The sequence below is a fragment of the Myotis davidii genome, unplaced genomic scaffold (assembly GCF_000327345.1).
Source record: "Myotis davidii unplaced genomic scaffold, ASM32734v1 scaffold157, whole genome shotgun sequence".
In the NCBI taxonomy this organism is placed as follows: domain Eukaryota; kingdom Metazoa; phylum Chordata; class Mammalia; order Chiroptera; family Vespertilionidae; genus Myotis; species Myotis davidii.
The window spans coordinates 85,932-97,442 of record NW_006288722.1 but is presented as its reverse complement, the minus strand read 5'-3'; the positions used below and the strand labels follow the sequence as shown (position 1 = coordinate 97,442).

Genomic DNA, 11,511 nt, shown 5'->3' with positions numbered 1-11,511 from the left:
CCTCTGAGTCTGGGTATGATATTCTCTTTCCTCCTAGTTGTAGAATTTCCACTCAGCCAGCCTTCCTGTAGTTCTGGATGATGTCCGTTCTGTCTTTTAGGTGTAATTTGAATTGGTTGTTCATGGCAGCAATCTCAGGCGTTAACCTATGTCGCCATCTTGGTTTTTCCCTGATTTCCTTTCTTTGCCTGAAAGCCTGCAGCCAGGCCCAGCTGTGTGGAGCAGCTCTGTAGGGTGGGTGTCTGCTGACTCGCATCTCACACGTGCACCTCAGACCCCATTCACAACGCATCCCCACAGTTCAGACACTCTCTTACTGCTTGTGTGTGTGACCACACAATGCCACTACTCCAGTGACAAGTCCAGTAGCCTGCTACTTGCTGGGTTTGCTCTCTGTTAGACCTGAATGGCTGAGGAAAGTGCCCCTAACTGCTGCTGCCAGTTCCCAGCTGTGCTTCAGACATGCTGCTGCACTGTAGCTGTGTTTGGCTTCCTTCCCCACCTTGTTTGTTCCAGTGTGCAGGTCTCTCAGGCGTGCATCTGTGTTGAGCAAGAACTTCTTCGTTGAATTATAGGTGGTTAATTTGTTGAGATGTTAAGGGGAGAAAATAGATGTGTCCTTACGCAGCTATTCCTCTGACATCCAAAATATCTTTTTCAAATTTTTATTTTCAATCTCTGTGTGTCTTTCCATCTGAAGTGTCTCTTATAGACAGCCTATGCAAGGGTTTTCTTATTCATTCGGCCACACTATGTCTTTTGTTTGGAGCATTAAATCCATTTACATTTAAAGTAACTATTGATAGGTTTGTAGTTATTGCTATTTTATTAATCATATTTTTCCCTTCTTAAAGAAGTTCCTTTAACATTTCTTAAATACTGGTTTGGTGGTGATGAACTCTTTTAGCTTTTTCTCATATGGGAAGCTCTTTATCTGTCCTTGGGTACTAAATAACAGCTTTGCTGGGTAGAGTAATTTTGGTTTTAGGCCCTTGCTTTTCATCACTTTGAATATTTTGTACCAATCTCTTCTGGCCTGCAAAGTTTCTATTGAGAAATCAGCTGATAGTCTTATGGGAGCTCCCTTGTAAGTAACTAACTACTTTTCTCTTGCTATATTTAAGATTCTCTCATTGTCTTTAATCTTGGCATTTTAATTATGATGTTTCTTGATGTGGGCTACTTTGGGTTCATCTTGTATAGTACTCTCTGTACTTCCTATGCTTGTATGTTTATTTCTTTTACCAGGTTAGGGGAGTTTTCCATCATTATTTCTTTAAATAGGTTTCCAGTTCCTTGCTCTCTCTCTTCCCTTTCTTGTACCACAATGATGTGAATGTTGTGACACTTAATGTTGTCCCAAGGCCCCCTTAAACTGTCCTCATTTTTTGGATTCTTTTTTCTTTTTGATGCTCTGATTGGGTGTTTCTGCTACCTTATCTTTCAAGTCACTGATTTGATCCTCTGCTTTATCTACTGTATTGTTGATTCCCTCTAATATATTCTTTTTTGTTGTTGTTAATCCTTGCTCAAGGATATTTTTTTTCCATTGATTTTTTTTAGAGAGAGCATAGAAGGCTAATTGGTTCTTTCTTTATGTTTTTCTATCCCCATTTTTATGTTTCCTATCTCCTTGTTGAGATTCTGGCTGAGATCACTGAGCATCCTTATAAATAGTGTTTTGAAAGCTGTATCTGATAGATTGCTTGTCTCTATTTTGTTTAGTTCTTTTTCTGGAGTTTTGTCCTTTTCTTCTTATTTTTTCCCCTCACTTTGGCTGCCTCCCTGTGTTTGTTTCTGTGTATTAGGTGGGGCTGCTATGCCTCCTGGTCTTGGTAGAGTGATCTTACATAGTAGGTGTTCCCTGGGGCCCAGTGATGCAGTCTCCCTGGTCGCCTGAGCTGGGCGCTCCAGGTATGTACCTTGTGTGGATTGTGTGTGCCCTTCTGTTGTAGTTTAGCCTTGATCATTGTTGACACAACAATGGGAGGGATTGACCCTCAAGTTGATTGGTTGTAAGAACTGGCTGTGACTATAGTGGAGGTGCTGTTGTGCAGGGGCTAACCTATAGCAGAATTCACTTGAGCAGGGCCCTGGTGGTTGCCAAGTCTGTCCTTTGATTGCATCGTTTGTGGCACTGGGTGGGGAGTCCAATCTGGGACTGGGACTCCTGGCTCCTCATGGGGGGACCTCTGCAGTCCAGATATCCTTCCTGATATGTAACCAGATCAGCCCATTCAGTGTCTCCGCCCCTCCCACCAGTCTCTACGTGGCTTCTTCTTAGGCATAAGAATTCTGTTCAGTTAGCCTACAGGCAGTTCTCAATGATGGTTTTTATGTAGTTTAGATGTAATTTTGATGTGGTCATGGAAGGAGGTGAATACAGCATTTATCTATTATGCCATCTTGACTGGGAGCCCCCTGATATTTCTAGTTTCCATTTACCATTCCTACAATAGTCCAGTATTTGAGGAGGGAAAGTCCTAGAATGCACCCTATCATTAGTCTGGCTAAGTAAAGTTTCTCCTGTAGACTCTGTGATGCTACCATTCCCCTTATTGGTCTCAACATCAGTCAGTTCGGCCCAGTCCTTGGGTCATCATCTTGTATACCTCAGAATTAACATTATATCCATGAAGATCTTTGCTGGGTGGGCTACAGGAGAGACAACAACTATTATTTACATTTCAGGGGTTCACAAGATGCATGTTTAATGTATGGTTTCTGCCAATGGTGAAGCCAGTGCTTGTAGGCTCAGCCCTGCTCCTCACAGTCTCCATTCCTGCGTCCTGTCAGGGTATAGGTTTTGGATTGGGCGTGACTTTTCTTCTATTAGCTCTAGAGTAGCCTATTAATCTTATACTGGGATTATTTACTATGTGGAGACCTTATAAAGGTGTCTCATCTGTCTAGTCTTTTCTCCATATCCTACATCCTTGGTTGCCAGAGGATTCCTTTGTTTATTGAATGGAAAATGCTGCCCAGCTGCAGATATGATTTTGGTAAGGTTGCTGGGGGAGAATGAAGGGGCCAATTATGTGAGAATAATGAGATAGGAAGTATAGTGTTTCAACAGTACAGGGTAGGGCCAACCCTCCAGGTGTCATTTAGGGAGTTTTCAGTAGTGCTTTTGTTTAACTGTATTTGGAAGAAAGATAGAGGGAGAAAATAAGTACCACAAACTAAGTAGCTTAAAACAACAGATATTTATTCTTTCTCAGTTTGGAGACTGGAAGTTTGAGAACAAGGTGTCAGCAGAGTTGTTTTTTTCCTGTGGGCTGTGAGGAAGAATCTGTCCCATACCTCCCCTCTAGCTTCCGCTGACAGTTGGAAGTCTGTGGTGGTCCTTGGTCTGTAGATGCAGCACTCAATCTCTGCCTCTGTCACCACATGGCCTTCTCCCTGTGTGTGTCTTTCTTCTCTTCTTATCAGGACACCAACCATACTGGATTAAGGGCCCACCCGATTCCAGTTTGACCTCAATTAATTAATTCTTCATCATCTCAATTAATTCTTCAAAGACCCTATTTCTAAATAAGGTCACATTCTGCGGCACTGGGAGTTGGGGCTTCAATATGTTTTTTTGAGAGACACAATACAATCCATAACAACTCCTTCAGTATATACACGTGCCAAGCCACTGCACACTGCATGACTATGTGAGGGTAATAGTTGCCAGGGAAACTGTGGGTACAGGAGAATAGCCTCTAGGTTCCCAGGAGAAGGCCTGGCATTGGGGTGGGGTGGGAGGAGGTAATATTTTCTTGTTGGACTTTTGGACCTGGGCCCCAACAACCCTGACCATGGGATATGGCTGCTTAGCATTTATTTCCCTGTGTGCTGCCCTCAGCTGTCCTGAGGCCCTCTTCCCATGAGTTTGGGCAAAGCCCTCTTATCTGGACAGTTTCTCCTGCTGACCCTGTGATGCTGAGACTTTATCACTCTTGATGTCGGTCAGGCGGACACACTCTGTGGGCCTATCCTCTCCGTGGCAGAACTAACACTGTCGCAATGTTGATGTGCTTATCTTCTCTGGATGACAGCCACCAACTGCTTTTTCCAGGTCAGGGGACCATGTGGTGCTCGTTTGTTCTTCTGCGGTGGCTGTACTGGAGTCAGTGCCTGCTAATCTGTTGGAGTCTAATATAGCCTGTGGGCTCAGTCAAGCTCCCTGCAGTCTCCATTGGCCCTGCTACTTCTCAGGGCTGGCAGGACAGGCTGACCACTCTCCTCACATCTCCATTGTCCAGCTTCGAGGGAACAAGGGCTGCCTTGTGGATGTGCTGTCCTTAGGGTCTGGTGGTCAAGAGTGGATGGGGTTTTAGCTGCAACTCAGTATGTGCTCTGATCTCCTAAGCAAATACTAGTATTACACATAGTGTCTCTGCCTCTTGTATCTCACATTTAAAAATTCTTATTTAATTATACAAATGTAAAATATGAGTTAGGATAGAAAGAAAAAAACATTTTTATATTATCATTTCAGCGTATGTTCTCTTATTTTTGAGATCTTCCAAGTTTTGTTATTGTTGTACCTAAGCTTGTTTTTTTGCATAGAGTCAGAGTCTATAATCAGTCTTGTACATATTATTCAATTTTATTTTACATGTATTGGACATTGGTAAAGCTGGAAGCTCAGCTCTGTGGGCTGGCAGGCAGTGGGGAAAGTAGAGGAGCTCTCGGGTTTCTGATCTGGGGACCAACAGTAGCAGCCCTTTCTTGCATGGGGCCAGGCCTACCTTCTTAGGCCTCTTAGGGATCAAGGGCCTGTAAGAGGTCCTTTAACTGCAGGTTCTTGAGAGGTAGCTGGAGGTCATGCCCTGTTCCTCTTGTATTTGGTGTGTATAGCTGTGAGTGTACTCATCCAGCTCAGATGCTGGTGGGTATGGGATTCAGAGCACTCAAGGACATTTGGGAAGGAAATTTTGGAGGACTTTGCCTAACTCAGGTATTCTTTTTCTGGAAGACCTGGAGACACCATCTCATATCTGAAGGAAGATGGCAGTTGAATTTGGGTGGCTGTGATGTAATTCAGGGATGAGGCTCATTCTGATGCTCGTGGGGATCCCTCTCCTGGGCTAGAATGGCCTTGGCCCTTATGCAGCCCATTGTGACTGTGGCAGTAGACAGACACATCCTGAGGACTTCCAAGGGTCATCTCTCCCTCACTCCACTATCCTGAGCTCTCATGCTTGGGAAATTTTCTTTTTTCCCACTTGGCAGGTGCTTCTGTGGCTGTAGACATACTATTTAGGGGACGATCATGAGTCAGAGGTGGGTGTAAGGACATAAGCCCAGGCCTTGGCCCATCTTCAGAAATAGTCATGGAGCATTTGCTGTGGCTCATATGTGTTCTGTAGTGCAGTGGCCAAGGCATGCGTTTGAAGGAAGAAGAGAAGTGAGAGGAGAAGGGGAGTAGGAAGAGGAAGAGGAAGAGGGGACAGAGGAGAAAGAAGGTCACTCAGTGCCAGTATTACTCTGGATATTAAATGGTATTGTGCAGATTAAAATATTTTCTTTAATAATCCATAGCACCACACAATGTATATGGAAATTGGTAGCCTTGGTTATTAATCTGGCAAGAAAGGAGCCTAGCAAAATTCTTCATTCAAACTAGGGAGGAGGACCTGAATTCCTCCCTGTGGAGCAGTCCATCTCTGGGGGAGCTCTGGGGAAGAAACAGTCTCACACACATATGCTGGCGGCTGCATCTTTATTGAATTTTGCTGGGGATACAATCAGCAGGGGTTTTGGGTACCTCTGGGAGCCTCCCTGGTCTTGGGCTGTGTTCAGGCTTCTTTCAGGAACCTGGGGGCTACCCAGGAAGAGCTCTAGCTTTGGGATTTTTCCTGTGGCTGGCCAGGCTTCTGTGGTTACTTGCGCTTTACGATTTTATTAATCCAGGGCACATATGGGGAGATTCGAGTGAAGACACCAGGAGGCTTTGCATTTGTACGTCCATATGACACAATCCCCTGGGCCACCCCAGCACACAGAAGGGGGCCCCCAGAGTCACCCTGTGGGTTAAAAAAAGCAGATCATGAGCAGGGATCATTCTTCTCTCCCTCTTATTACTTCATCCCTATCAGCACCCTGGCTGGCCCGAAGGTACCCCAGAGTCAGGCCAGGAATCTTGATCCAGATGTAGACATAAGTCATGAGTTATAATTTAAATGCCTTCTTTCTCTGTCTAGCATAGAATATAGATCCTGCCCCTCCCCAACATCTTCTTGTTTTTTCTCTCCTGGAGCCCTGTATGCAGACTAGATGGGAAGATTAGGGGCAGGCTTGTGTATGGAAGGATGGAACCCAGAAGGAGGGTTCCAGTTCCCATAGTTCTAGAAACCCATGAATGCAGACACCAGTAACTGAACCAGCGGACTTCCCGACCCACCCCCTCTCAGTAGGAACCTGTCTCCCAGGAACTGAGTGTGAGGAGGAAGTGTAAGTTTGTGGTACCTTATATGGTGATCTTTTCTTCCTGGGGTTTCCCACACAGATTTGCAGGTTATGATCATAAAACATAAAGTGGTTGCAGGCCTTGGCCTTCATGAGTCTCAGCTTCACCTCTCTCAGAGTATCTGACCCTGGCTTATTCACTCCTGTTTTCCCCCAGCCAGTTGCTCGGCATACTTTTCCAGGTTGAATAAAGGTAGATTTGGTGGGCAGGGGGACTGTCCCCACGGCATGGTTCAGCTTGGCCTTCGTTTGTAGCTGTGAGGGAGGAAGAGTAGATGGTTGCCAGTCACAGGGAATGTGGATGGTGTGGTATATTAGAGGCTCCCGGGGCAGGGCCTAGAGTTTTTCCTGAATGGAGTGGTGATCACATGGAATGGGGGTGGTATATGAGGAAGTTGGTTGGAAGAGAATGAGAAAGGTACAAGTCAGGAGAAGGGTTAAGAAGGGGGAATTGAGAAGTCCAAAAAAGAGAATGGCACCTTCAGTAACATGATGTCATTGACATTAGTCAAAGAGTTGTATTTTGGATGAACGAATTGTTCTTTGACTTTTAGCTTCTGCCATGTGGATTCTTCTTGTTTTATGTCATGAGCTCCGAGAATGACAGTAATTTTTCTGTTGAGAGGGGAGAGAGGGTCAGGAAAAGTGCTGGTCTCCTGAGAAGAGCCCATTTTGAGCAGAGTGACAACAGGCCCTCTTCATCAGTGTAGGCCCAACTGAGGAACTCAGTTCTTACTGAGGAAAGATGTTCCTCCCAGGGGTCCCAGCTGTTTTAGGAAGGACCAGACCCTGGAAGACTGCAAGAGGTCTCTGGCACCGGGATGAGAGGGGTAGAATTGGCCTGTCTTGATCTGGGTTGCCCATTAGTAAAGCCCTGGCCTCTGGGTATAGAGATAACTAATAAATCACAATGGCCCAGTTCCTCCCAATATACATCACTGACCATCTTGAGATTAGTGAGGCACAAAAATCTCTCCTGAGGTCACTTGAAAGTTGTGTTAATTCTGGTTCCTACAACTCCTCACATGAAAAGAGAACAAATCAAAGTTTTCTTACCTTCCTTTACAATGAGCAGCTGTCACCACAAATTCTTCACTTATGAGAAATCCACCACAGTTAGCAACATTGCCCTGGTCAATGGTGATTTCCAGATAGGCCATGTAGGGACGGGAGTGTGGCTTGGACTCAATGCCACTGATAATCTCCCCTGAAACAGAAAATCCCAGGTCCTCAAATACAGGGTAACTAAGCCTTCAGATAGAGCACTAGGTAAGGAAAATGAGTTGAAAGCTGAGGCAACCACGCACCCCAGCCTCACGCTTACCTGTAATATAACTCAGCCCCTCCACATATCCTTTTTATTGGCTTTCCTTATCCCAATCCACCCTGTCAATCCCACTTCTAGTCTTGATTCTGAGTTGTCATTTAAACATTTCTTCATGTCCTGATCCTGACCTTTTCCATATGAGAGCAAAGACAGAGGAGCAAAGGACCAGGAATCAGAATTATAGATATTTTGAGGAGAGCAGCTTAAGAAGTACTTCTAAAGCCAGTTTTCTGATTCTATCTCCACCCAAGATTCCGCCCCCCAGGAAACTGTTACTAACTGCTGGGAAAGAATATGACTCTTCCAGATAGAGATTTCCCCTGGAACACTTGCAATGGGATCTTGCATTCTCATTTAAGGTCTTCTTTGACTCAGGTCAGTAAATTTGTAATACAAGTTAGGGACCCAGAGGACAGGGAGTTATATCCCAGACTCACCAGCTCCAGCTTCAGGAGGCAAGAAAAAGACCAACCAAAGGAGTAGGACCTGCATTTTCCCAGTGATGCTGCCCATGGCAAGGTTCTTCTGTCACTCCCCACTCTTGTCCCTGCTTTTATAACCCCAGTAATAGACTTTTGTGTGTGTGTGTGTGTGTGTGTGTGTGTGTGGAAACAGGGGTGCTGGAAACCACATTTTTGTCGTTCACTCTGGCCTGGCTTATTTTCCTAATCAGAGATTCTCATAGCTCTCCTCTCCGCTTGGCTAGTGTGGAAGCTGTGGTCAGAGCCCCAGAGTCCTGGCTTCTAGGGTGAGGAACGCACCTCTCTCATCTAATGCAGCTCTCTGAGGCATAATAGTATCACAAATTGGCGGGGGTATGTGTTTTAGATGTTGTAGGAATCTAGAACAGGGATCAGCAAACTTTTCCTGTAAATAGCAAGATGGTAAATATTTTCAGCTTTGTGAGTCATACTGTCTCTGTCTCAGCTATTCAGCTCTGCCGTCATAGCACAAAAGCAGACATACACAAGATGTAAACAAGTGGGAAGATGGTGTCAAGCAGTGGGCCAAAACCTTGGACTTCTGCCACAAGTGGGGCTAAGATGAATATGAGAAGCTTGCTGAGAAGAGGCTCACAGAAGAGAGAGAAAAGAAGGATGGAAAACCAGTGCAGCCAGTCAAGCGGGAGCTTCTCCAGCATAGGGGCTACAAGGTGGACCCGGAATCTGATCTTGGGAAGACAATTGTCATCACCAAGACCACCCCGCAATCTGAGATGGGACGATATTATTGCAATGTCTGTGACTGTGTTGTGAAGGACTCCATCAACTTCCTGGATCACATTAATGGAAAGAAACATCAGCGAATCCTGGGCATGTCTAGGGGGGTGGAACTTTCCACCTTGGATTAGGTGAAGAAATGTTTTGTAGTCAACAAGAAGAAGATGGAAGAGAAACAAAAGGATTATGATTTTGAGGAACGGAGGAAGGAGCTTAGAGAAGAAGAGGAAAAGGCCAAAGCCTACAAGAAAGAGAAATGCACAGAGCAGAAAAGGAGGGCTGAGGTGGACTTGACATTTGAGGAGGATGATGAGATGACAGCTGTGATGGGCTTCTCTGGCTTTGGTTCCACCAAGAAGAGTTACTTTGGCCCCCTTTGCTGGGTTTAACTTTGAATGTGGGCGGGGTCATTTTTTGTCGGGAGTACTTGGGAAAGTCCTTGAGTGGCAATAGAGTGTTTGCAGTTTCCCTCCACCTTGAGAGAGAGCACAGGAGGCGGCGGTAATGCTGCAGCGTATTCCTTTAGCCTCAGTGTATCACTCAAGTAACAGGACCTCTGCCCATCTGTGTTCCCAATAAAGAAAAAACCTCTTCTGAGGCTGCTTTCCCATTACTTCCCCTGCATCTTTCCCTCTTCATGTATCCAGTCTTCTCTGAGCATTCTACATTTATCCTGTATTCTGCCTTAAAAAAAAAAAGATGTTTATAGATTTCAGAGAGGAAGGGAAGGGGAGAGAGAGATAGAAGCATCAATGATGAGAATCATTGATCGGCTGCCTCCTGCACGCCCCCCAAAACCCTGGGGCATGTGCCCTTGACTGGAATCGAACCCGGGACCCTTCAGTCTGCAGGCTGACATTCTATCCACTGAGCCAAACTGACTAGGGCCTGTGTCCTGCCTTTGTTTTAACTTTGACTCTTGCTGCAGCGGAAAGGTTCTCCGGGTCCCTAGTTTCCAGTTGATGTTATATCCTCAACCAGCCCCCACTCCCCATTTTCCTTATTCCCTATCGTGGTTCTTTGGCCACCTGTCCATGCATGTGTACTTCTGCCTGGGTCAGTAGTATGTGCGATGTGTGTGCATGAATCTGTCACATAGAAGGAGCCTAAACTAGAACCTCAGAGCATTACTGCCTTGGGGCTTGATGTTCTTGGTTTCCTCAGTGCATGTAACAGGAAATTAAATGGGATGAGTGTTTGGTGTGGATTTTGTCTGTTGAGTTTTTTAACCTTTGTTTTTCATATGTAGACTCTTCAGCTATTCCTGTTTGTTTTATTTTATTGAGGATTATTCTGTTTTTGTCTTTCTTGTGAGCAGGCTCTTGGAAGAAACTGTTTGATGCCAACACCCCCCACTCACTTCCCGCCCCCCCAACCTGCCCCCCCAAATAAAAACCAGGATAAAAACCCCTCATATGGGAGCCTTTGGGTCTCAGAGGCTGTTCAACGTGTATAATAAATGGCATTGACTGGGCCTATTAAAAAAAAAAGATGTAAACCAGTGGGTGTGACTATATTCCAAGAAAAATTTATTTACAAAAACAGGAAGTGGGTGGATTTGTCCTGAGGACCAGAATTTGCCCTACTTCTCCATCTAGAAGATCAGCCCTTCCTTCAAGGCAAATAATTAGCAGAAGATTAGATATTGAACATCCACAATATGTTTGGCACTGATAGAGCTTTACATGTACCATCTCATTTAATCTTTTAAATATCCTTTTGGGTAAGTATTATTATAAACAATTATGGAGCACTCAACTGATGCTCAGAATGTCACATAGCAGTTAAGGCTGAAAATGTAATATGTTTAGATACTTTTTCATTCCACTAAACTGAATAATAAGGGCTGTGGAATGAAGGGTTAGTACAATGAATGGAGAAAGGAATGTGTAAAGAACACTTGTGTTCTCTAGGGGGTGTTGAGGTTTCCCACTGGTGCACTGAGAGTCAAGTTTCGTTTGATAATGAAATGATATCTGCACTTGTCATTATTCTTTTCTTTTTGTTAATCCTCACCTGAGGATATTTTTTCCATTGGTTTTTAGAGAGAATGGAAGGGACGGGGAGCGACAGAGAGAATCAATTGGTTGCCTCCCACACGTAGCCTGACTGGTGCCGGGGACTGAGCCTGCAACTGAAGTATGTACCCTTGACCAGAATTGAATTGAATTCAGGACTCTTCAGCCCTCAGGCTGATACTCTAACCACTGAGCCAAACCGGCTAGGGCTGCACTTGTCATTACTTGAGATGTTACTCAGCTCTTATTATTTTATTTTTTTTAAAAAATTAAATCTTTATTGTTCAGATTATTATAGTTGTTCCTCTTTTTTCTCCCCATAGCTCCCCTCTACCCGGTTCCCACCCACCCTCTGCCCTTACCCCCGCCGCCCAATGTTCTCATTCATTGGTATACAATTTTTGTCCAGTCTCTTCCCACATCCTCCATACCCCTTTCCCCGCCAAGAATAGTCATTCCACTCCCTTTCTATGCCCCTGATTCCTGG

At 44.9% G+C, this 11,511-nt stretch overlaps 1 protein-coding gene and 1 pseudogene across 1 annotated transcript; one reads left to right on the top strand and one right to left on the bottom strand.

Moving 5' to 3' along the window:
• Positions 1-5,696: 5,696 nt before the first annotated feature.
• LOC102774377 (mast cell protease 4-like) lies at positions 5,697-8,300 on the bottom strand. The gene is made up of 5 exons (XM_006760874.2): positions 8,224-8,300; positions 7,516-7,666; positions 6,939-7,074; positions 6,460-6,714; positions 5,697-6,017 (listed from the first exon to the last, which is right to left on the bottom strand). The coding sequence occupies exons 1-5, from the start codon at positions 8,297-8,299 to the stop codon at positions 5,874-5,876; spliced, it is 762 nt and encodes a 253-aa protein (XP_006760937.1). The 5' UTR covers position 8,300; the 3' UTR covers positions 5,697-5,873.
• Positions 8,301-8,667: 367 nt separating this feature from the next.
• On the top strand, positions 8,668-9,395 carry LOC102774088 (annotated as a pseudogene).
• The last annotated feature ends 2,116 nt before the right edge of the window (positions 9,396-11,511 follow it).